General features: G+C 45.9%; 1 protein-coding gene across 3 annotated transcripts in view; it reads right to left on the bottom strand.

Moving 5' to 3' along the window:
* Positions 1-26,544, bottom strand: part of MAP3K15 (mitogen-activated protein kinase kinase kinase 15) — a 114,692-nt gene that overhangs the window by 28,157 nt on the left and 59,991 nt on the right. For all 3 annotated transcript variants that reach the window (XM_045089357.1, XM_013059635.2, XM_045089358.1), the window contains exons 7-14: positions 23,908-24,078; positions 20,339-20,451; positions 19,939-20,098; positions 16,708-16,858; positions 15,038-15,145; positions 8,113-8,162; positions 6,082-6,177; positions 746-833 (exon numbers count right to left, since the gene is read on the bottom strand). In XM_045089357.1, the coding sequence (XP_044945292.1) occupies positions 746-833; positions 6,082-6,177; positions 8,113-8,162; positions 15,038-15,145; positions 16,708-16,858; positions 19,939-20,098; positions 20,339-20,451; positions 23,908-24,078 (937 nt within the window). The remainder of the gene's footprint in view (positions 1-745; positions 834-6,081; positions 6,178-8,112; positions 8,163-15,037; positions 15,146-16,707; positions 16,859-19,938; positions 20,099-20,338; positions 20,452-23,907; positions 24,079-26,544) is intronic.

Below are 26,544 nucleotides of genomic sequence, written 5' to 3' on the forward strand. Positions count from 1 at the left end.
GTCACACAGTTTTCAGGTGGGGGGGGCAGTCTTCTCCAGTCCGACCCCACATCGTCACATATTCGGCCAGATGCTGTGCGCAGGTCTCGCCCCCGGGCGGGGCCCAGGCATGGTGCAGGCACCGCAGCAGGTCCCAGTGCCGCAGGGAGGCGAGCAGCCAGCGCAGCAGCAGCCCGGGGGGGCGGGTGGGGGGCGCTGGGTCCAGCTCAGAGCCAAGAGCAGAGGTCCGGGCCCCCCCGCACAAGCTCCAGCTTCCTCTCGCCCACGCGGCCCTGGCACGCCAACTTGAGCTCGGTCAGCGTGCCGCTGCGCTGTGCAGGCCGGCAGAGCCAGGAGTGGGGGTGCAGCCCGGCCCTCCCTGCGTACCCTGCTCCGGCCCAGGCCCGCTGGGAGCCCCGCCCCCGCTTCCCCCTCCTGTGCCCCTTGCTGCAGCCACAAAAGAGCATTTTTAAAATTTAAATTCAATTAATTACCATACAGTGTATCATTAGTCTCACAGGCAGAGTTCAGTGGTTTACCAGTTGCACAGAACACCCAGTGCTCATTCCACCAAGGGCCCTCGTAATGCCCATCCCCCAGCTAACCCCCCCCCCAGACCTACCCTCCAGCAGCTCTCCCTTTGTTTCCTGTGCTTGAGAGCATTTTTAAACATGAAGGATTTTCACACACAAAATAGGACATTTGCTTGAAGCATCAAAGACACAATAAGCAGTATTTTCCGTGTTGCAGGTCTTCCCTGACTCACCTCTAAGGTGTCCCCGTCTGTGTCCCCCTCCAGCTCTACTGTACTGCCTGCCGAGTTGCTTATCATCTCCTTAACCAAAGAGCAAAACCTAGAACAGCAAATGTCACAAGGATGTTAATTATCATCGCGCATGTTCCCTACCTGTCACTTAGTCTTATTCTATTAAACTGTGATTAAATATACACCAAGTTTTTACAAGTTCAAGGAAAAATCAACCTACTCCATGATTTGACATAGCACTTTAAGGGTTATCTCATCTAGTTCAAATACTCACGTGATACTTGAATCCCCTGTATACAGTAGCCCCACCACCTTTTGGTCAACTGAGGCTTGAATATCTCCAGTGATGGAGAACTCATTACCTCAAAATGTTGCTCATTCTTGAGGACAACTCAATGAGAGATGCTACATTATACCAACTAAGACTTCATTCATGTGGGTCCCATCCACAGACTGCTTAGAATTAATCCCTCTTCTACGGAACAGCCCGTTAGAAAGGTACATAGTTTTATTAAAGCCCTGTGAGTCTTTCCTCTGTGTTCCTTCAATGTTTCCTCCAGGACTTGTTTTTAAGTCACTACACCAGCAGGTAATTGTTGAAAGGTGTCCCCTTACTGTTCAAGTCTGGCCCTACGACCAGTGTCTTGGAGGTGATCTCATCAGTGCTAAGGAGGGGGGACCCCTCACCTCTCTCAAGCTGTAGACACTCTCGTTCTTAGGGCAAAATAAGGTCTTATGGAGGGAGGGGGTGGGGAGGAAAGGTAGAAGGTGGTCTCATCATTCCGTTGACACAGATCAAGCTTACTGTCCACTGTTACGCACAGGTCTTTCTCACAGATGCTCGCGCCACATCAGCTACCTCTTACACTCGTGTAGTTGTTTCAAGTGATTTGACTCACAACATTTTGAGTATTTCCCTGTAAGATGGCAGGGAAGATCACTGTCCACTTGAAGATAATTCCCATAAAATGTTAAAATGTTCTTGTCTGTAACTAATCCATCCGACTTTTGCTTCTTTGCTATCTTTGAAAGCTGTGAAACACAATAGTCAAAATTCTTTGGAGACCTGTGCTATGAACTCACCAGAATAACTAAAAGTTACAAGACATTACCACTCGTTGTTAAAAATGTGGAGCAAGTGGCATTTCATACGCCACTGGTGGAAGTGGACAGTGACACAACCACTTTGGAAATCTACTGGCGGAGTTAGTCCAAACCGAACGCAGACCAGCCCTTTTCCCAGTAACCCCAACTTCCAGGTGTATGCCCAACAGAAATCAATGTGTGTCTTCACCAAAGGGCCTATACAAGAATGTTCACACCAGTTTTATTCCTAATAGCCCCAGATTGGAAATGACCAAATGTTCACCAACAGAAGAGACACGCGGTAGTGTGGGCACACAGTGGAACACGGTGCAGTGACAGAAAGGATGAGCTGATCCAGATATCACGGCTCAGTCTAATGGGTGTTATTTTAAGGGAAGTGAGTGAGAAAGCAAAGAGTACATACTTCATGATTCTATATATTGAAGATCAAGAAAAGGCAAAGTTGACCACCAGTGATAGAAATCAAAATAGTTAGCACTGGGGCGCCTGGGTGGCTCAGTGGGTTAAAGCCTCTGCCTTCAGCTCAGGTCATGATCCCAGGGTCCTGGGATCGAGCCCCGCATCGGGCTCTCTGCTCAGCAGGGAGCCTGCTTCCCTTCCTCTCTCTCTGCCTGCCTCTCTGCCTACTTGTGATCTGTCAAATAAATAAATAAAATCTTTAAAAAAATTAGCAATGCAGGGGCTGGGGGCTCAATGATTGGAAAGAGGCACGAAGCGCCTGCTGGGGCACTGATAAACGTAAGTGCACTTAACACACGTGACTTGTATGTATGTTCTATGTCACGGAGAAATTATTTAGACATATGGTGAGAAAAGGCATCGGGGACCGAGGGAGGGTCAGAATGGTCAACTGTGGTAAAGGGGTGTTCTGCCTCATCTTTGGCAGCAGCTTTTCTAAGTTGAAGACCGAGATCTAAGGGTCCCCTAGTCTGATATTGAGTCTGATTTCAAATATGGTACCATAAGGAGTGTCCGAGACATGCTGAGTTAAAACGTTCTCAAACCACATGATACAAACCCTGAACTAACCAGCAGTAAGGGGCACTTCCTCAACCTGAGAAAGGCCATCGGTGAAAACCTGCCGGCAGCGCCATGCTTACTGATAAAAGACTGGCCGGATACGTTCCCCCTGAGATCAGGAACCAGATGCAATGTCTGCTCTCGCCACTTCTAATCAACACTGTACTGGACAGCCTGGTCAGACAGGTAAGAAAAAGACAGACATCCACATTGGAAAGGAAGAACTTTTAAAGATCTCCATCTGCAACAGACACAGTCTTATATACAGAGAATCTTCAGGAATTCAATACCAAGTGTGAGACATAGGGGCCCGGCTGGCTCAGTTGGTCAGCATGTGACTCTCGATCTTAGGGTCGTGTGTTCGAACCCCATGTTGGGTGTAGAGTTTACTTTAAAAATATAATCTTAAAATACTCATAAAAGGTATTCGAACTATTCAATGAATTTGGAAGATTGCAGGATAGTAAATATATAAAAACCAAGCGTATTTCTATATGCTAGCCATGAACACTCTGAAAACGAAGTTAAGAAAACTCCATTTATAATAACATCAAAAAAACCCCACCTAGGTCTATGTTTAACAAAAAAAGTATGAGACTTGTACTCAAACTACAAAAAACTGTCTTAAGAAATTAAAGAAGACCTAATCAAATGGACAGTTATGCCATGCTCAGGGATTGAAGGCCTACTCCAGTTAGAACGGCACTGCTCTCCAAATCGGTCTATTTATTTCCACCACAATCCCTGTCAAAATTATAGCTGCCTTTTTTTGCAGAAACTGACAGATTCTAAAATTCACATGGAAATGCAAGCAGCCACAATAGCCAAAGCGATTATTATAAGCAAGAACAGAGTTGGGAGACTCACACTTCCGTATTTCCTACTTACCATGAAGCTACAGTAAGAAAGAGAAACGTGGTACTGGCGTAAAGACAGACATACAGAGCAACGGAATCTAAGTGTAAGTCCGGAAATAGACTCTGAAATTTATGGTCAGCCGATTTTCTGAGGGTGCCAAGACCATTCAGTAGGAGAAAGACTATGTCTTCAACAAATGGGCCAGATCAACCGTATATCCACAAGTAAAAGAATGAAGCTGGACCCTTACTTCACACCATATACAGAAATGACGTCAAAATCAACCAGAGACCTAAACAGAAGAGCTAAAACTCTGTGAAGAAAACAAACACCACAGAACACCTTGGGTCAAGCAACACCTTCTCAGGTGACCCTCAAAACACAAATGACCACAGAAAAAAAACAAGTTGAACTGCATCGAAATGTAAAAACTGTGCACCGCAGAGGGCCCCATAGACAGGGACACACCAGCCACCGATTGGGGGCAGGCAATTTTCATGCAAATCACATATCTGATCAAGGACTTGTACGCAGAATATATAAAGAATTCTTAAAACCATTAATAGAAATACAGATAACCCAATTCAAAATGGGCACTTGGGAGAAGACTGGCCAATACCACCTTCACCAGGTGAGCCAGGTTCATTTCTCCAGGAATGAGACAGAGATGCCCTAGGGCTCCCAATGTGGTGCGTGAGAAGGACAGGACATCACTTCTGTGCTGTTCCTTCCCGAAATGCACGATGCTGACGTCATCAGGAGAAAACAGCAAACAAACCCCAACCGATGGCCTACACAAGACCAACCACCTGTGCTCTTTGAGAGCACGGAGTCAAGACAGACAAAGCGGCACCAACAAAGATAAACGAGACTATACAGATATGACCATGAAATGTATGTATGATCCTGGACTGGCGGGGAGGCAGAGAAAAAAATCTTGTATTTTGCTGGAAAGGATATCGGTTGGACAGTAAGTCATATGGGGATAAGGTATGTCAAGTACAGAGCCTTACTGGTCTTCATTTCCTGATTAGATACCTGTGCAGTGATTATGGAAGTGAATGTTGTTTTTAGGAAATACGCACTGAAGGAATGAGAGGCCATGAGGCATTAGGTCTATGACTCACTTCTTAGCGGCCCAGAACAAAAATAATCATATGCATAAGGAGTGAAGGTAAAGTAAGTGCGGTATAGGGTTAACATGGGAATTCTGGGTGAAATATGTATGGAAATTCTGTACTGTTTTTCTGCAACTGTTTATTTATTTTAAAGAATTTTATTAAGTTTTAAGTAGCCTCCACACCCAAAGCAGGGCTTGAACTCATGACCTTGAAATCAAGAGTTGCATGCTCTACCCACTGAACCAGCCAGGAGCCCCTCTGAAATTTTCTTATAGCTCTGAATATTTTTCCAAAATAAAAGGTTAAAAAAATTCTTTTAATTGGGTGAAGAATTTGAGCAGAGAGTTCTTCAAGGAAGATAAATAAATGGCCAGTGAGTGCATGAAAAGATGCATACTATCTTCCGTCATTACAGTAATGCAGATCAAAGCCACAGTCAGATCCTACCTGATGTCCACTAGGATGGCCAGGAGCACAAGGACACAAAATCACATGTGAAATTAGAACCTTCGTACACTACTGACGATGACGTAAAATCAGACCACAGCCTGGCAGTTTCTCAGAGGTTAAACTTGGAGTTACCTAAGACCCCGTAATTTAGCTCCAAGAGAAATGTCAACACAGGGCCATACAAAAACTGGCATGTGAATGTTCTAGCAGCATTGTTCATAATAGCCAACAAGTGGAAATAACCCGGATGTCTTTCAATTGAATGGACAGATCAAATACATCCATACGGCGAGAGAGTGAGGAACACAGAAAGAATGGGGCACTGGGTATGATGCTGAACTTTGAGAACATTATCATGACTAAAAAACATCAGACACAAAAGACCACAGATGGTATGTTTCCATTTATATAAGAATACGCAAATCCAGAGAGACAGAATAGATTAGTTTTTGCCCAAGCCAGAGATTGGGGGGGCGGGTTAGGTGGAGGGAAAAATGGGGGAATAACTGGTAATGGACACTGGGCTTCTTTGAGGGGTCATGAAAATATTCTAAAGTTAGATGACTGTGATGGCTGCAGAACTGTGAATATACTAAAAAAAGATTGAACTGTACACTCTTAAGTGGGTGGACTGCATGGTATGTCAATTATACTCCAGTCAAGCTGGAAAAGTAAATTTCTGTAAGTTAAAATTTCAAGAAAGGCAGCATATCAAGTAAAAACTCTTCCCAGCAAAGACCCATAATTCTATCACAAGCCCCTGAATCAGCTGTAACTCACCTACTACACTGGTCCTCAGTGGAAAAGTAGATTTGAAAGTCATCAGAATTATCATGGACATAAAGAAAACAACATCGCTCATCAAACTTGGATATGCTGTAAAATTGGAAAAACATAAGAAGGATTATTATATGCAAGTTACGTCATCACTTTAACATTTTTGAAAAAAATCTAATCACAGATTTTCTTCCACTCCACAAATTTGAAGGATTCATTAATGTTTTAATCACTACTCCCCCAGTTTGACTTCTATTTCTCTACATAATTTAAATAGGGACATTTATCTTGCATATGTTTGAGTTTGTATTCAACAAACGACTTTCATCTATATCAAGAACTTACCAGAGATACGGCGCTAAGCAAAGCCTAGAGCAGTGAGAAAGGAAAATAAATATGGTCTCTGTCCTCAAGAGTTTATAATTTCACACACAAGACAGGAAGCTTATGTGGGAAATAATGTATTATGGCATCTAAGGAATTTCTTGACTTGAAAAATACCAGGACGTAGTTATTTGGGGCCACACAAGGGAGGTAGTAATACACATGGCATCGTAGCTCAAGGAAGGCCTTCACAGGTTATCTGGTCCCTTACCCCTGAGGTTGGGATCTGACTCTACAGCACCTCAGCCTATATTCCACTTTCCTAGACATACCCAGTGACAGAAATTCACCAAACTCCATCTGCTGATGGATTTCACTATTGAAAGGTCTTTAACCTTACTGGGCCAAAGCCTACACAATGGCCCTCATTTTGCCAAGCAGCACTGTGGAAAAGTCAAAATTCTCTTCAAACAAATGATGCCACTTTATCTTCTCCTAAGTCATCCCTTCCTGAGATTCATACCTTACTTAGCCATTCTTCATTTGTCAAGGATTACATGAAAATACTGAGTTGAAAGAGCAATAGTACAGGGTGATCTAAAAATCCTGAAAACCAGGTCACACATAAGTTTTGGAAACCAATTTGTGAAGAAACCATCATGGTTAGTTGGACAGCACTGGGAATGTTCAGTGTGTGCTCTTTATGGCACATTAATTCCAGGGTCTGATTCACCCCAGGTCATTTGCACTCCCTGTTGATGGGGGAATGGCAGCAAGAGGTATCTCTACGAGAAGGCACAAACAAAATGTTCTTGACTGCATGTTCTCAATACCACTTAGTTTCTGGGGTATTCAGTTTTTGAAAATGTTCAACACTGAATTTAACTTTGCATCAGTATTACTCAAATACGCTACTGTTTTTAAATTATTTCCTCCCTTTAAAGTGACAAAATATTTAAAGTGACAAAAATATTATTTTAATTTCAATAGCGCTGTGTCTAGAACAGGATCACACATGTCTAGAGGTAACGGGGGATTCATTCAGTGGCCTGTGGTCTTACCATCAGAGAAAGAACATACCGTTCTAATCCGAGCCCTCCATCTAATGGAAACTATGAACAGAGTCCTGGAGGGACTAAGTGATTCTGTCAAGGTTAAATAGTGAAAGAGGGATTACAATTCATATCTGCTTCTGAGCTGCTCCTACCGTTGGATGTGCTGGCAGAGTGAGGCTCAAAGTGTAGCCACAAGGGCCACCAAATGGTCACCACCCCGATCCAAAGAGCAAGCACCATAGCTCTCCTTGGACTAGACCACTTGCTCCCCAAATGAGGACAACAATACCCTTGGCTCCATTATTCTACTCAGGCCCCAACTGAGTGTCATTACCAAGTAACTCCTTCAGTTACTGGGATTCTGGAGTTCCCTGAGCACTTGAACATCAATGACTCAAAGAAGAAATGCTTTCTGTTTCTACAGATATAACTTCATTTTCTAAAAAAGCTTGAGATGAGTTTAGTCTATTGGATAGCCCCCCAAATTTCTCTGTTAAACAAGCCAAGAAGCCCTTATTAGCAGCACATCAACAAGCTGAGGATTCTGCTGAAAATGAGAATATCACATATTATAAATGAGTGGAAACACTAAAATAAAACATTTTCATCATTATTTGTATTAGAACAATAATTCCATTTTCCTTTATGTTCTTACCTTATTCCCCTAATGGAAGAAGCTGTAAAATTCCATTCATGAATTTGTTTCTGCAGGTTTTAAAGACAAAAGTCAGTATAGCTTGATTTTTTCCATGCAAAAAAGCCCAAAACACTTTCATTTTATTCTCTGGCCAATCACTTCTGCTCTTTTACTTTCAAGAGAGATTCAGGAGTTAGAGCAATATATTTCATGCAACTTGGAAGAACAGAAACATTTTCTAATGTATTACAAAAATTCATTTGCATCTCTAATCCAGTTGAGAGCAAATGATCTGAATTTGAAACAGAAAAGGCACAGAGTAAGTACACACTGAATGGACGGACTTTCATCTTCTGTCAACATTTTAGGAAAACTCTAAAATAAGTTTGGGAACAGTCCACCTAAGTTGAGTGACCTATGAAAATATTTGCAGGAGCAAGAATGTGGTAGCCACCAATCAGGGCTCCCCAATCTCTTTTCTTCCCCTGGGCATAGAGCCTGGAATACATTTCCCAGCCTCCCCTTCAGCTAGGTGGGGCCACGTGACGGAGTTTTGACCAATGGGATGTAAGGAGGAATGACATGCACCATCTATGGTTATGGTTCATAATAACCTCCTCAGCGATCCTCTATTCTGCTATGAGGGGGAATGGGGACCCTGACAAAAGTTTATAATATGAGGCATAAACTTCTATCATGTTAAGGTATTGATATTTGGGGGCTATTTCTTTTTGCAGATAGCTTGTCATAACTAACACTAAGACTAACCTGCATTTCAATGTGTACATGATGCATTTTAAAAAATAACTGTTCCCTCCCTCCACTACCATGGCCTGTACTTTAAAAACGCTGCACAGACCTAAGCCTCAGAACAAAGATCTGAAATCCATTTCAGAAGAGCCATAGTCTACGATACCAAGACATCACAGCAAAAGAAAATCATTTAAAATAAGAAAACACATTTGGTTGGCCTGAAAAAGGTCATAAATGGCCAGCGAAGTGCCCCAGAGAAGTGTGAGAGCCAGGAGACAGGGCCTGTCAGTGGGAGAACATCCATTCATCCGTGTCAATTAAGTGCCCACGACGTGCCGGCCAAGATACCAGCACGGAGGACGGAGCAGAGAACAAAGCCCCTGCTCTCATGGGGATTATATTTGAGGAGAGAAGAGCCACAATTTAGTAACTTAATACCATGACAGAGGACAAAAAGCACTACAACAAAGCCAGAGAGCTGGCAAGGGCATTAAGGTGTGGTGGGGGTCATGGTGTTACGCCAGATGCTCCGGGAAGGGGTCTCTGATGACTTTTCAGCAGAAGGTAAAGGAATGAGCCGTGAAGACCCATGGGTGGGACAACAGCCTCAGGCAGAGGGGAAAAGTCCTGTCCCCAGGGCATGGCTGGGAACCAGCAGAGAGAAGAGTGGGAGGAGGTTGGCCAGCTCCTGAGGAAGACCATGCAGGGCCTCAGAGACCATCCCAGGCCCTCAGCTTCTACTCTGGAAAAGAGGAGAACCCTTGAGGGCCCGGAGAGATCAAAGTATCTGCCAATGGGAAAGCCATCACCTTGGACCCATCCAAGGAGGAAGACTGAGTGGGTTTCAGGGGACTTGTGTTCAGAGTCCCTGGAAGGCGGCAGTGGTGGAGAGCAGAAGCCTGCTTTTGGATTCGGGCACAGAAATATGAACCAGGGCCATTTCGAGAGCACCTGGTCCAATCTACCTACAGGCAAAAAGCTCACAATTATAGAAAAAGGCCGGTCAAGGGAGTTTTCAAAGTAGTCACAGACGGAAAATTTACTCTAGGGTAGCTTAGGGGACTTGAGTTGGGAGGGAGATACACGGGTTAAGAAGTCACCAACACGGACTCCCCTCTACCATTGTCAGTGGGCATGGGGGGTACCTGCTTTGTAGATACGATGGATATAAACAGCTACAAGTCCCACTCGCCATGTGGAGCTCTTGGGGAGACATTCTCAAAAAGTGATCCAACAGCGATGGGAAATACCGTACACATGATACGGGGGGAAGGGAGCCTGCATTCGGTGAAAGTGGTAGGAGGGCGGTTAGAGACGCCTCCGCCGAAGTTAGGGCCTGCATGGCTGGAAGGAGGAACCGCAGGGGCTAAGGAGGACAGAAGAGCACTTGCGAGCCCCTGCAGGGCCAGCTCCGGGGACAATGACACGGTGGGGCTGTGTAAGGGCTTGACACTCTGTAAGAGAGAGTCTGTCTCAATCTGGAAAGCCACGAGATTCAGTCATGGTGTGGGGGAGCATCAAGAGGGCAGATATTTTAAAATTATTATTCAACTTCTGACTTGAAATATACCCTATGTTCAGAAAAAGGCACAGTGATCACTGCAGTAAGTGTCCACAAAATGAAGACTCGCTGTAACCAGCATCTAAATCAAGAGACAGAACATGAGGAGCAGCCCAGAAGCTTCCCTCCTAACAGCCCCCCCCACCCCACGCCCCATCATCCAAGGGTGGGAACAGCAACCGCTATGCTGCCTTCACCAGCACCGAGAGTGGTCCCTGGTCTCTAAGAACATGTAAATGGAATTGTGAGGTGCACACTCTCTGGCATGTACAAGTGGGGTTTGTCATGAAACATCCAGTGGTGGAAGTCAGGGCTGGCCGCGTGGTTTCTGATCCCGTGTCCCGGTGGGTCAACGGGCACGGTCTCCTCCACTGTGACCGCGGTGGCTGCCTTCCTCCCATCACACGGCCTCCCGTCAACACGGCGACCTCACCCTTTCCACGGGCGGCTATATCATCCCAGCGAAATCATGCAGAGGAAATGGACTTAAGACTCCAGCTTTTCACATCAGGGTCAGAAGGCCCCAGCAGGGGCGCGCTAGAAGGAAAGCCAGGGGGGGCTGCAGAGAGACAGGCCGGGAAGCCAGAGGCGGGGGCACACCTCCAGGGTCCCCGGGGTGCCGACTCAGAGTCTGTCCCCCTGTCCCAGAGCGCGACCTCTGCGGAGGCATCTCAGGCGTCTAGGACAATTCTGTAATTGTGCTTTTTTAAAGTGCTTGTCCTGTTGCTCATGTAAGTGTAAGAGGCAATGACAATAGAGCTTTCCCGGACAAGCAGCCCTACCCGTGTGGTCGGGGTCGGCGGCTACTCTGTCTGTTGGTGACTTTGGGGCACACGAGTCACTGAGGGGGCAAGGCTGTGTCTGAACCTGTTCTCTGTGGCCTGCGTGCACTCCTGGGCTGGGGGCCCCTGGGGTCAGCTGCGTCCATCTCCACCTAGCCCCATGTCTGGGCACCTGCAGGAGGTTGCTGGAAACTGGCCATGGTGGGAGCAGTTATACCGCAGAAAGAGGCCAACGCTACAAGTCAGCGCTCTGCTCCCATGTCCCCGTGTCTCGAGTTACGCATTTACCAGCAGACGTCCCTGGCTGACAAACCAGAACTCCATCCGCTCCTACAGCAGCGCTGCAAACACACGCATGCGTGCCATCTCCCCGCTACCAGCCGCAGCCCACCGGGAAAAAATGCAACACTGTGTAGAGAAATGTCATCTCACTCCAGGCAAATCTGCTTGCTTTTGTGATGCGCAGAATTTCAAAAATGTAAATGAAGGCAAAAGCAAAAGCTTCCTCTCACAGCAAAAAAGGCAATTTATATTTCCCTCAGACGTTTGTTCTGACAACTATGAGCACTTGTGCAAAACATTTCATCAGTCAAGGAAAGCCAGCATTTGCTGCTTATATCGTTCTTTTCCATTTCTTATTACAGACTATGTACAAAGTGAAACATTTACAACTAGGGAGATAGTCTGTGTACCCACGGGAATGTCCATTAAGGGCCAGTAACCATTATAAGGGACAATAAAATGGGCAAAGTTTGTAGAATTCCACGAGACCGAAACCATTTGGCTCTAAAAGTCTTAAGAGTCACTTGAATAGGGTTACTTTTTTTCTCCGAGTACTTGTCAAAACATGAGGTACTGTGACTATGTCAGTGGAATAGTGAGGTTACAGATCAGAAGTTTGAACATCCTCTCCCGTCCCCGTGGCATCAATGACACAAAGAAAATCAGCAAGGCACAAGAATTCCAACATCAAAAGCATGGGACCTGGAGGGGGGGCACAACGGGCGGAAAAGCCAGGTTTTGTGGGGGGAGGGGTCTGCTGTTCTCTTCTTTGACCACGCTGTTGACTCATGTGTGCTCGTTTGGCAAACATCCAGCAAATTGTACATATACGATTGATGGGCTTTCCAGTGTGTATGTTATACTTCCATAAAAGTTTGAAAACGGGGGCGCCTGGGTGGCTCAGTGGGTTAAGCCTCTGCCTTTGGCTCAGGTCATGATCTCAGGGTCCTGGGATCGAGTCCCACGTCGGGCTCTCTGCTCAGCGGGGAGCCTGCTTCCTCCTCTCTCTCTCTCTCTGCCTGCCTCTCTGCCTACTTGTGGTCTCTCTCTGTCAAATAAATAAAATCTTTTAAAAAAAGGTTGAAAACAACTCAAGAGGCAAATTTAACAGAAAACCTATGTATTGTTCAACGGAGGTATAGCTGTTTGATCATCATGTATATATTTGATTATGGCTGTAATATTTTTCTTTTGCACTCAGAGATTTAAATTAATACACAGAGTGCAGTGAAATGAAACAAGAGCCACAAAAGCAACGCCAAGCACCCATGAGGGCGGCCCATCTTCACTGCCTGTGAAATATCAGATAAACTTCCTGCCTTATGCTTGTGTCGCGGACGGAACGTTTGTGTCTCTGCAAACGAGCTGGTAAAGAAGCCCTAAACTCTGGTGCGCCGGTCTTCGAAGGCGGGGCCTTGGGGAGGGAACCAGGGCAGAAGGAGGGAGCCCCCAGGGATTATTCCCCTTATTAAAAGGGACACGGGAACCATCTCTCCACCATGGGAGGACACACGAGGAAGACAGCCTTCTGGGAGCTGGAAAGAGGACCTTCGCTAGAACCTGACCACGCTGGCAGCCCGCCCTCGGACTCCCAGCCTCCAGAACTGGGAGAAAGAAAGGTCTGTTGTTTGAGCCCCCGGTCTATTCTGTACTCTGTTACGGCAGCTCAAGTGGATGAAGGCAACTTGAGATTTCGTGTCTCTCTCTTTTTTCTATACGCCTTTACTGAGGTATAAAGGACAGAGACCTGCCTAAATTCCACGTGCATAATTTGAGGAGTTTGGACATACGCAGACAGTCACGGAACCATCACCACGGTCAAGGTAACGGCCATCTCCATCACCTCCCAAAGTGTCCCTGTGTCCTTTGCTTTCTGTTTTGTGTGTGTGTGGGGGGGGGTGCTAAGGACATGAGATTCACTTTCAACAAATTACAAAGCTCACAATGCCGTCCTGTTGACTGCGGGCGCCACGGCAGACGGCACATTGGCGACTTGTTTATCCTGCAGAAGTCACGCGTCGTACCGGACAATGCGGGGACGCTGTGTCAGGACTATTTTTGATAAGGAATTTTTTACATGATTTTGGGCCTCTGCTTATTCTTCAATGTTATGTTTCATTTTTGAAGGTACTGTTTATTTTTATCTGATTAAGACATAATTGCTCATATTCCTATTTCCAGGGGAAAAAATAATCTTCCTTTGCCAGGTTAATGGCAGAAGTCTTCCCACACTCCAGGAAAACAAACCCAAAAATAGACTACCTAGTGAATGCGCTTGTTAAAGGTACTAGATCTTTTCATTACTAAAGATACTTTATAAAAGAGAGAAGCTGAAGTAATAGTTTAGATACAGAGACCAAAGTGGCGGGGGACAGTTACTACCACAGCACCAGGTACAGCCCAGTGTTTCTGTGATCTCTTCAGTGGGCAATTAAAATGTTTCCTCTCCTCTATCATTGATGTGAATATAAACTGAAGTGGTGAAAACCTGACAGGAGCTATCACATTGTATTTATTTCACTTTATCTTTAGTAGCTATCAAATGTTATCTTTTTCTTTTTTAAAGACTTAGCTCAGAGAGCGTGTGCGCATGCGCAACTCCGTGCACAGGCTGGAGTAGGGGGTGGGGCAGAGGAAGTGAAGCAGACAGACTCCCAAGCAGACTCCCCACTGAGTGTGGGGTCTGATCCCGCAATCCCAAGATCATGACCCGAGCCAAATCCAAGAGTCGGACACTCAAGGGACTGAACTACCCAGGCGCCCTGTAGCTATCGAATTTTAAACAAAAGTAGTCTTAAATTCAGCAGTTCCTTTTCTGGGAATTGTGTTCCTGAAACAATACACTGGAGCATGTAGGGGGTCACCACCAGGATGGGCACTGACGGATCTAGCACGGGCTAGAGTGCACAGCTGAGACCGAAATGTGTGCTGCAGGCAGGAGGAGAAACACATTACGCTTTGTCCACCCTTAGAAATGTAGCACCATGACACAGGCGCACAGGGAATATCATATACCAGGCGGATCACTGTGTGCTCTCTGACAAACTCTCTATGATGTAGGAGTCAACTAAAAAAGTCGCAAAATTATATATACTGTATGATCACACTTGAATGAAAACGCTTCTCTCTCTCTCTCTACACACACGCACACAACGTATGCACTCATACACACACTTACACATACGTAAGTCCCTGCGGAGGGGAAAGGGAATGCGGACAAGGTTTGGGGGATTTGGAGGGACTTTCCCGTTGCTCCTTATCCACTTCCTCATGGTTTAACTTCTTTTTTCAACAAGCCCATACTCATTCACACGAATATACACACATCTGTACAGACACATGCACGTACACAAATATGTAATATAAACACATATAAAATGGGCAAACCAGCGTCGCCTCGCCCATCTGTGATTAGTCTCTTTCACACACTCCTGGACCTTGGAAGTCAGGCTCAGATGCCTGTTCCTTCAAACACAGCAACACATACTCTCCTGCTTGATCATCACATTTCTGACGAAACAGCAGAGAGTGAAGAGAGAGCTGTGTGTGATTTTTTTTTCCTTACCATTTCCGTGGGTGAGACATGCCACAGAGAAACGGTCTTCTCCTCAGCTTCACTGTTTAGAGAGACATATGAAGGCTGGTAGACTTTGGTGGGTTCTATCACCAGCACCTGAAAGAAGAGACTTCTGTGACACACAGGAATGTACCAGACAGGCCACTCTGCCTAGTGAGCACGTGGGAAGTGCTATACTCCACAAATGCTCGAGAACCTACTGTGTGCCAACACCACTCTAGGGCCCGTGGATACCACAGTCAGGACTTCTGTCCTGCGGGGGGCTGTGTTCATGCTCTAATGGGGTAGACAAGAAACACACACATAGGGATAGGGAATATGGTCCCCTGTGCAGCTTGGGAGTGAGTACAACAGAGTTAAGGTGGGAGGGGGTCACTTTAGACAGGGTGGCCCAAGAAGGTGGGCCACCTGCCCAAGAAGGTGACAGAGAAGAAACAGGAAGGCAACAGTTTCTGAGAGAAATGAAGCAGACTGGGTGATCTGCAGTGAGGTACCCAAGTCTATAAAAAATGCAAGAGAATAAATGAATGAATTTCTAAAGCAAATAAAACAACATATTTAAGATCGCTAAATCTGGGTAGACATTACGCAAGTGTCTGTTCCTTTTTTTTTTTTTTTAGTACCTTTTAATAGGTTTAAAATATTTCACAAAAAAAATCACTTTCCAGCTAAGATCAAGTGTGAAATATTTCATAATTAAAAAATTTTAGGGCGCTGGGTGGCTCAGTTGGTTAAGCAACTGTTTCAGCTCAAGTCATGATCCCGGGGTCCTGGGTTCGAGTCCCACCTCGGGATCCCCCTGCTCTGCAGGGAGCCCGTTTCTCTTCCCTCTGCCTGCTGCTCCCCTTGCTTGTGCTCGCACTGTCTCCCTGTCAAATAAATAAAAATCTTCTAAAAAGTTTTAAAAAAGGATTTAAAAATCATTATCAAATCATCTCAAAGAACTTAAATCTTCATTAGAAGCTTCATGAAATTCTTCAACATGGCACGTTCACAAAATCTCATGGTATAAATCTTAAGGACAGTGATCTGAAATTTGGTATCTAGGGTGCTTAGCTGCTTAGCTATCTTACTTATGACTCCTCACAAGACGGTCAAAAAATTCAAACAAATACTTAATGAAAAGCTAACAGTCATTTTGCTTTCCAATAATGTTTTCAAAATTAATTTGTGGCACTGGAGGCAAACCAAAGCTCAGCGGGAAATGGTGCTCAGTTCCAAAATTTCGCTCTTACTCTTGCAGTGACTTAAAACAGGGTTCCTCCATCTTGGCACTTCTTAGACTGGGGGCTGGGGAATTCTGTGTTGGGGGAGGGGCTGTCCCATCACTGTGGGACCTTTGGCAGCACCCATGGCCTTCCCCCCATTAGTCGCCAGGAGCAACACCTTTCTCGCAATTGTGGCAACCAAAAACGTCTTCAGATATTACCAAATGTCCCTTGGGAGACAAAAGGACTCTCAGATGAGAGCACAATCTTAGAGGTTATAGACCACTTTTTCTAGTGAGTTGATCTATCACTGGCTGATTCTACCTAAGACGGGTGGGTATCCCAACACTTTCTAAAGTTTTCTACCTTTCAGAGCATTCAATAATTAGAGAGCACCAACCCCCAGTTTCTTTTGTTCTACCTGAAAGAAATGGATTAAGCGTAACTTACTGGAAATCTGAGTCCATTAGTAACTTCATTTGTTGCCTCGAAAATCATATCTAACCAGAAGTTAAGCCGCTCTTGCCTGGGTGAATGTTCAATAGCAGGTTTCTTGAAACGCTGAATTAATAACAAGTTCTGAACTAACGATCGGAGGTACCTGGAAAAATCACCGGCATGGATAAATTAGATTCTTCGAGAAACAGAATTCCATTCTACTCCTTTTAAAAGAGGTTTCCCAAAAGCTTCATACTTAAATTCATATTGTGTAGTGAGTGCTTCTTAATCCTTTGGCAGTCACACACATAATGAAAAGAAACCCAACGAGTGGGCAAAAGAAGTTTATCCAACAAAATCATACAACATGGCTTTTTACCAACATTGGGCGAATGGTATTCAAAGTGAAGACACTGGGAAACATATGCCAACTGTCTTAAAAACAAAAGCATGCAGTTCGAAATTCAAAGCAATTCCAAAACAGCAAAATTTAAAACTCAGTCTATTTAATTAAAAACATTTTTTTTCCTTCTCATGGTCTTTTAATTAACCTTTTTATTTTGGAGAATTATAGATTTACATATAGTCAGTCATAAGAAACGATACAGAGAGATCCTGTGTACCCTTGGCCCAGTTTATACACCAGTGACGACAGCTCACAAAATTCTAGAACAAGATCACAAGCAAGATATTAATACGGATATAGGTAAGATAGAAAACGCGTCCACTGTCGCAAGAACTGTCACTGTCACGTTTCCCTCCTTCAGCCCCGCTGCTTCCCCCCATCTGCCTCCTATGCTCCTTGATCCCTACCAACCCCCAATGTGAAACTCATTGTATTTTTTTTTTTTTTAATTCAATCCGACCAGGCCGAATTTGAAGTTATGAGATCTTCAGTCTCATCACATCTTTACGGTCTTCAGGCAGTTTGAAGTGTCTGAAACCCAGCTGCCAGGCAGTGGTGGTTACGTCCTCTTTGGTACTGAAAGGGGCTGGTTGAGCTGAAAGCAAGAGAGTCTCATTTTGTCCTTGGAGGGTGAAGTCTGGAGCTGTCCTGGGAAGGCAGGTCAGCTAGACTCTGCCTGGCTTGGGTCCTGTGCATTGAAGGATTCGCTCAGTAGGCCTGGGTTGTCCCAACTCTACACAAACCCAAGAAAGGTCTGGCCCTTGACTCACTTTTGGGACTCACCTTTAAACCCTTGGGATACGGATACCCAGCCTGGTAAGAATGCTTTGGTTTACTGGGGGCCTTGGGCCATGCCAGAAAGTTCATGCTACCAACAGGACGCATGATGGGGGCCTTGGGCCATGCTTTTTCAGTGCCATCTCCACAGAGGCTGGGGACTCAGTGACTAAGGTCAATCACGCGGGTGCTCCGAACTTGCACAACTGACATTCCTGGAAAACCCTGGCCACCAAGACTTGGCGAGCCTCCCCGGTTGTCAGTACTTCCTGCACGGGGCCATACATCCTTGTGGGGAGAAGTCAGCCCTGTCCCTGTCACTCTACTGGGCGAGGATAGCTGGAAGCTGGTACCTCGTCTCTCCCAGACTCCGCCCTTTGTGCATTTTGTCTTTGCTGATTTCAAGCTGTACACTTGTCTCGTAATAAACCTTAACCATGAGTACAACAGTTTTGGGGTCCTGTGAGTTCTTCTCGTCAATCAGAAACCTCAGGGTGGTCTTGGACCTACAGTATTAGGTCCCAACAGTGTAAGTCAGTGTCAGAGCTGACATAATGAGAACACATTCAAGGCTCAGCTGTGCCCTCCACGGAGTCAGCTCCGTCTGGCTCGGGTGCAGCAGGTCACCCTGAGAGTGGAATTCTGGAAAAAGCAGCCACTCGGGGTGCCTGGGTGGCTCAGTGGGTTAAGCCTTTGCCTTCGGCTCAGGTCATGATCTCAGGGTCCTGAGACCGAGCCCCGCATCGGGCTCTCTGCTCAGCGGGGAACCTGACCCCCAACCCCGCTTCTGCCTGCCTTTCTGCCTACTTGGGATCTCTCTCTGTCAAATAAATAAATAAAATCTTAAAAAAAAAAAAAAAGCAACAACTCCACGAGGGCTGGAGGCTCTGCCTGCCTCCTTGTTCACAAAGCCTCAGAAAGATTTCAAGAGGTAGATATGGTTCGGGCATCAAATTTAGGTCCTTCAGACGGGGAAGAAACGGGGTCCAACTAAAAAAGACTGAAGAAGTTTCTGAGCCCTGGGAGTCCAGATTGGCTCACCGAGCCGAGAGAGAACAAGGGGCAGATGAACACGGATCACTAAAAGTAAAAAGTTTCAAGTTATGCACGTAATCCAAACGCAGTTCAGACAAACCAGAAAAATAGAGATGAGGGGGGAAATAGATTAAAATCTTCTCATAAGGCTACCTCTCTGAGATAGCCACTGTCAATATCTTGGAGACAGGCCCTCTGTCGCTGATTATTTGCACAGGAACTGAGGGAACATCTCTCACGGGACTCCAGGAAGCAAGGACAGAACGACGATTCTCACGGAGCTTCGTGTCTACTGCCAAGTCGGCTACTGCCCCCCCCCCCCCACCTCGGAGACCTTGCTGGCAGTCACATGCTGAACAGATTTTTCATCAAAAGGAGTCCACAGAGAAGGGTGGTTCTCGAAGTGTGGTTCCCAGACCAGGGAATGCAATTTCCCAGGCCCTACCCGAGACCTCTGGAACCAGGTAGCGCAGGGTGGGGCCCAGCAATCTGTGTTTGAATCAATATAGCCAATTCGGATACATGCTGACGTTTGAGAACCAGCGACAGAGAACACTGTACCATGCCAATGGCTTTTGTTGCTCTGGGATACACCCTGAACACACGTCCACGTCGCCCAGTGTTCTTTCTGGCACGTTTAATGGCTCCATAATGGGCTAACCTGGGGCCAGTGCTGCGGCACCATGTTCTTGACCATATCTAGGTCTTTTATTTTAGTCCTGGGTTCCATCTATCTCAAAGAGATAGAGCACGTAGGGCATCATCTGCACCTGTACGTGCCCGTCTGTCTGTCCTTCCCTCCTGTCACATAAAGCCAAGTGACCTGGCAGAGCAGTTCTTGCTGCCATAACTTTGTGTTAGCGAGGGAGTCAGAAGGAGAAACGCAGCAACTGATACCGTCTTTTGCAATTACAGCTCTTCTCCCGCCAGAACAAGGTCGGGTATCGAGAGAAGCGGGGCACGCATGTGCACGTGCGCACGCACACACACGCATACACGGATACACGCAGACACACACGACTCACCAGGCTGGAGGTTTCAGTCTGAACAACCTCTCTGCTGCCTGGACGGCCTTCCCGACATCGCTGGCCAACATGCTGACGCTGAAGAACTGACCCACGTCCCAGTAATTGTTCATTTTCTCCAAGCTCCCTTTTCTTCCCAACAAACTGTTTAGCCGGACACCTGAAGAATTTGAATTTTAGATGAAGCTACAAGAAAATCTTTCTAGCTTCTCTCCTATTATGCAAGCCTTGAGAGAGAGCAAAGAGCACGCACTTTATTTGGGCGACAGTCTCGGGACTGCTACCCAGAGAGTCCCCGTTCTTTCTGAAAGAAAATGCTAGTTATTTGAAGATCGATTTTAGTGCTCAGTTTGGGTGACCAAAGCCTGTCAGCCTATCATGCAATCAGAAATAGCTTTACCTATCTTTCTTAGTTCCATGGAAGTTTCAAATTGTTGTCCAGCAACCATCAGCAAAACGGCCAGGTTAATTCCTGAATAAAGAGACGACTGGAGCTCAAACCCTTTGCGGTACCTGTAATGACAGACCCGCCAGATTCTTGTTATCATGGTAGAGGGAAAAAATGATGAATGATGGCACAAGCCAACCTTCTCATGAGTTCTTCCACCATCTACGGTTTTCCGGGTCCCCCTCCCTCTTTACATGCAGCTACAGCCAGCAAATAGCTCCTTAAAAATGTCATCATCATTACACTAAGGAGTCAAAACCATTTTCTCCATCAGGGTTAGATTTTTATTAAAAAAACCGTGATCGCTGAATGAGATGAGGATGTTAAAGTGCAAAAAGAAACATAAAACTTTTAATAACCCTACCCACAAAAGGAGACCACGACTGGATATCTAAATCTCATCTTAAAAGCGAGACTCCGCTTGTATACAGAACATTTTTGTTCTTATAGAGCAATTCCATCATTTGCAGGCTATTATTCTGCAGGCTGTTTGTTTGCTTTTTATCACAAAATTGAGGTCCATCTTTCCTGGAGGAAGCGGTGTTGCCAGAACCCAGCCCCAGGATCGTTCTGAGAATCGTGGCGTCAAGTGGGAGAAGGAGCCGGAGGCGAAAGGGCACTATCCCAGAGAATACTATTTTTTATTCCAAAGTTTGAAGAATTCCATTTTAGTTCTCTATTTTTTTTTTCTATACATAGAAATCTGCTCTCCCTTCCTTGAGCGGGTAGGACTATCCTGACTGCAGAAAAAAGAATTTAATCGATGAAGTAATGGTAATGGGTGTCTTTCAGTGGCCCAGTTCAGAGCAAAGACTTGTGAACCAGGAGGAACTCGATCACCTGTGCCACAGCAAGAGAATTAAACCCCAAGAAAATATTCATTTGGAAGGGAGAACCTATCATTTAAGTCTGTTAAATTTCAGTTTTGTGAACTTTGGGGCATAACGTCACTACGCTCAGATGGACCAGAGAACACTAAGAAAGTTGGTCCAACCCCAGCCAACAAAACTCCAATGAAATTGAACCCCACCCCATTATGTTTTGGGGATTTTCAATACCTTATCCCACGATATTTGATCTTTTCCCCCACCTGCTTTTACAATCAAAAGTTACCTGGGGAGAGGGGAGACCTCTCTCTGCCTCTCATCCATAAATCCAACAGGTCCAGCTTCAGGGTTGATGAGACTTGAACGTGGAGTCAGGACCACAGTCCATTCCCAGCCTCTTCCCAGCTGCCTAACTCCCGCAGCCACAAGTTACAGCTCACTACCGGAGCACCTGGGTCAGATGACCCCAAGGTCTCACCGGAGCTACACCCCAGAATCTGACTGAGCTTCATTTACCTCCTGGACCCACCACCTTCTCAAGTGGATGGAGAAAGGCTCCTGGGACTTTCTTGCAATAGCCACAGGCAGTCATGTCCTGACCTGGGGGCTGAATTCTTGGCCACTGTGGTGGGAACACAGCTTCCTACTTCGGCCCTACCTGACATGAATTCCCCTTCAACACCCCAAGCGACTCCTAGCACAACAGTGCATTAGGTACCGCTGGGAATTTACTAAGAATAAAATGGGGTCCCTGCCCTCCACAAGCCTATACTATGGAGGAGAGAGTAAGAACCCCACACACAACTATCGAAGAAAGAGAATTTCTACGCGCTTTCTCTGCAGAGCACCTAGAATGGCGATCTAGAGTTTGAGTTTTTCTCTAACGGGGAATGGGGAGCCACAGCGGGTCTTTGAGCTTTAGGAGGAATAAGGAATGGTGGTTCGATCTCTGAGGGCTAGGCTTTAGAGACACCGAGCAGAGAGCCTACTTGGGATATTGTGAGAACATTCCTGGCAGGAAAGTGGAAAGAAAAAAAAGAAAAAGGCACCAACCAGGGCCATGGAGAGGACAGTGAGGGAAGACACAGAGAGGGGCTGGACCCGGGGCCCGAGCACGTCAGGAGGTGAGTGAGTGAAAGTCGGCAAACATTCACAGAAGATGTAAGCGGAAGAGGCTGAAGAGTGGTAGTAAGAAAACAAGGCCCTGGAAGCCACCCCACGTGGGGCGGACAGAAGGACGTTAGCCTTGGGTACGCTGCCCCTCAGGTGGGACAAAGAGGGGGTGACGGGGGGCCAAAGCTCAGGGCACGGGTTGGGTTGCAGATCGGTTCCAGGTGTGGGAGTGACAGGGGTCACCAGCGAGGAGAGCGGACGGAGAGAAGAGGGGAGAGGACAGAGCCGGACGGAGCCAGAGGAGGAGAGGGAAAGGGAAGCAGAACGGAGAGCAGGGCAGCCATGTCAAGAGCGTCCGTGACAGAAGCAGGTGAGGAAAGCTACGGGCTCCACCTTCCACACGCGTCCAGCTTCTGGCATCTCCTCATGTTCGTCAGCACCGCCCTGGTTCAAGTTACCACCAGCTCTTCCCTGAACTACCGCAGTCGTCTCCTAGCTGTTCCCTACGGCTGCCCTGGCCCTTGTGCTGGGTGGTCTAATAGCCACGACTCCTCCTCAGCCCACTACACACGTGCCTTTGTCACTCTTCCCCGCCATGGCTCGAGTCCATCTCTCCACCCCCTTGAATCGGGGCTAACCATGTGACTTGCTTGTGGTGTGACCAAGAGCATGTGGCACAACTGCCCTCCCGGGAGCTCTGGAGCCGAAGCCTCCGCCTTCACTCTCTGAGAATGCTGCCCACCGCCTGACAAAAGCCCGTCGGCTAGGGTCCGAACCACAGGCAGAGAACAGAGGGGCACCTCCAAACCCAGCATCAGCTGCCAAACGTGTGGGAGGCCATCTTGGACCTTCCAGCCCCGCTGAGCCTTCAGCTGACCTCTGTTTCAGGAGTGAGCCCAGCACATCAGGAGGGGAACCAGCCGAGGAGCGGCCTGCCTAATGCACAGCATCATGAAAAATTAGAAACCACTCTTTGAAGCCATTCCTTTTGGATGTGTTTGTTATGCAGCAAACGATAGCTGATACACGCCCGAAAATGTATTCTTTGCATAACAGTGAGAGTGCACTGGTGAAAATGCACATCAGAACTCGTCCCTGCTCTGCTCAGAGCGCGCTGATGTCACATCATCTCCCTCAGAGTTCAAGGGTCTCCTCGCCTGTTTCTTGCCACTGTCCCCTCACTCATGCCCCACCATCCCTAAACATGCCTGGGAAGATCCCCCTCTGGGTTTTGGCCCCTGCTGGCCCCTATTCTTGGAACACTTTCTCTACGGTTCTCTCTAAGGCTCACCTCACTGCCTTCACATCTTTACTCACCTTCCCTGACCACCCTAGCAGAGACTGCCTCCAGCTCCTCTCAAGCCTCCTTCCCTCCCTGATGAGCTCGCCCCCAGAGCCCTCATCAACAGGTAACATCCGGTTCTTCTCTATTTCTTTGTCTGACTTCCCTTACCAGCCATGCAAGGTCCACATGGGCCACAAGGGCCAGAATTTGTGTCTATGTCTGCTGTGTCCTTATCCCCACCACCTAGAAAAGTTGCCGGCATACAGTAACCCTGACTGACTAGGAGGGAGGTTTACCACTCGATGGCGTTGTCTCGGCTGGTGTCATCTTTGCAGTCTGAATCCAAGAAGATGTCCTTGTAGATCCTCCCACACAGGCAGAACATGTCAGGGGCCGGGTGGTCACAACTCTGCAGAATCTGGAGCACGACCTGCAGAGCCTTCTCGCGGTCGCCAGGACTGTTTCTCCTGAGAGATTTGTGCGGAAAGATCACACATGTCTGAATTAGGACCCAGGAGCACATGCGCTCATTCTGTGAAGGGCTGGTAGAAGAATGCTGTGTTTTAGCAGCACAAAATCTAGCTCATTTTTTCATGTTCAAATATAGCAACTGCTTCAGACTCACACCATTAAATCTCACAATGTCACACACAGCCCCCACTTGGTCCCTTTTCTCAATGAGACCTAGACTGTGGATGGAAGCAAATGCAGACTGATGTGTCCGCAAGAGAAAAAAAATAACACGGCAGCCTCCTGTAGCTAGACGAACAGCAAGGATTTCAGAAGCTAAGCCTGAATTGTGATGACGACACAATCTGACAAAAGATTCTTTTGGAAAAGCAGCAGGGCCTGCAAATCCAGAAAGCCAAGAGAAATTTATGTCTTGACCTGAGACGGCTTGCTCTCTTCAAACAGGCCAAGACCCTAGCAGTCCCTGTCCCCTGGTCTCATGTTATGTCCACTAGAGAAGAAAATTTAGAAAATTGTTTCTATATTCAAAAATCAGTCTTCTTGCTTATTAGATTATATGGTAAAAAATTTTTCATTTTCCACAGGGGTAGTGGATTCCTTAGACCGCTGTTAAAAGAATCTTTCCCACCAAATAACCTGAGTTTGTGGCTGTGAAATATTATGTCTCCCTGTGAAGGTTTGGAAGCAAATGCCTGAGAGCTGTGGAGACTGAGGAAATCAACTACGGCTAACGATGTTCATTTTCTAATGTAAGAGAGTAAGTACTTGTAAAGAGTAGTAATTTCTATATACTATTGCTAAGGAGTGATCTCTAGGATATATCATTAAGACAAGAAAGCTAGGTATTGAATACTGTGTACACAAAGCTACCTTTTTATTTAAGCAAAGGGGGCATGAGAATAGAGATATGTACCTGCTTTTATTTCCTCAAAATGAAAGGATAAACCAAAAGGAATAAAAATGACCACCAACAGGTGGAGGGAGAAAAAAAATAGACAGGAACAGTGAATTTCTGTAAGAAATTTCTGTAAGAAAATTTCTTTTCTTACAAAAAGAAATTCACTTTTTGTAATTTGAAACTATGGAATTTTTTTTTTTTAAGATTTTATTTATTTGTCAGAGAGAGCGAGCGAGAGCGAGCACAGGCAGACAGAGTGGAAGGCAGAGTCAGACGGAGAAGCAGGCTCCCTGCAGAGCAAGGAGCCCGATGTGGGACTCGATCCCGGGATGCTGGGATCATGACCTGAGCCGAAGGCAGCTGCTTAACCAACTGAGCCACCCAGGCGTCCCGGAATTTTTTTTTTTTTGATAACATATAATGTTAGTATTATTTGCTTCAGGGGTACAGGTCTGTGATTCATCAGTCTTACACAATTCACAGCACTCGCCATAGCACATACCCTCCCCAATGTCCATAACCCATTGCCCCCCAAACCTCCCACCCACTCTCCCCTCCAGGAACCCTCAGTTTGTCTCCTGAGATTAAGAGTCTCTTATGGTTTGTCTCCCTCTCTGGTTTCGTCTTGGAAACTATGGAAATTTTTTTACACAATTATAAAAAAATGAAATTTTAAAAATATAAGTGTTTCCTAAAACACCATCTGAATTTGTGGCTGTAACAAAACAAAACAAATGAACCTCCACATGTGGCTGATGGGTCACCCACAAAAGAGAAACTAATTCATGTGATTTTTTTAAAACAGCAATTTGACCATATTTTCTTAAGAGCATATAACCTAAGAAGAAAATGTAAATGCAAAGAAATTTTAAATAGTTTCCAGTAATCCTATTGTTAGTGATAATAATGGTCTGGTATTTTGAAAACATCACCTATTTGTAGTAAAGAATACAACAAAATAATGATGTTAATATCATTAAGAACCAGAGATATATAAAATCCAAGAAATTCAGTAAAAAGCCTATGGTCCTAAATTTGAATTGGAACATCAGCATGAATTCACCAAGTGGTTTTCCTAGCTCAGTTTACCTAAAAGGACTAAAACAAAGACCAACTCAGTAGCAATGAGAACCCCCAAGGCCTGACTAGGGTCTCTAAATACCATGTCTCGCTACACGGAGCCAGGACTCCATGGAGGAACGGCCGATTCCAGACAGGTCTATCATGATCCTGCAACATCTTACTACAAAGACATGAGGAACCTACTAAGCTTGTATGAAAAAGGCTGCAGAACCAACAAGAATCAGTTTTTGGCCAAAGAGGAGACAATGTGAGTGTTAGGAAGAACAGTAACTATAAACGATTGAAACGTTTCAACTATATTACAGTGATGAAGAGGAAACCTCTACACCAAAGAGGACTTAAGGGTCTTATCAACCAAATGCCACGTACAGACCTTGTCTGGATCATAACTCAAACAAATCCATTATAAACATCAAACTAAAGAGAGGTAACTGGGAAAATGTGAACATGCATGCTGAGGAATTATTGTTCATCTTGAGGT

The sequence above is a fragment of the Mustela putorius genome, unplaced genomic scaffold (genome assembly GCF_011764305.1).
Source record: "Mustela putorius furo isolate JIRA1106 unplaced genomic scaffold, ASM1176430v1.1 tig00003836_pilon_pilon_pilon, whole genome shotgun sequence".
NCBI lineage: Eukaryota > Metazoa > Chordata > Mammalia > Carnivora > Mustelidae > Mustela > Mustela putorius.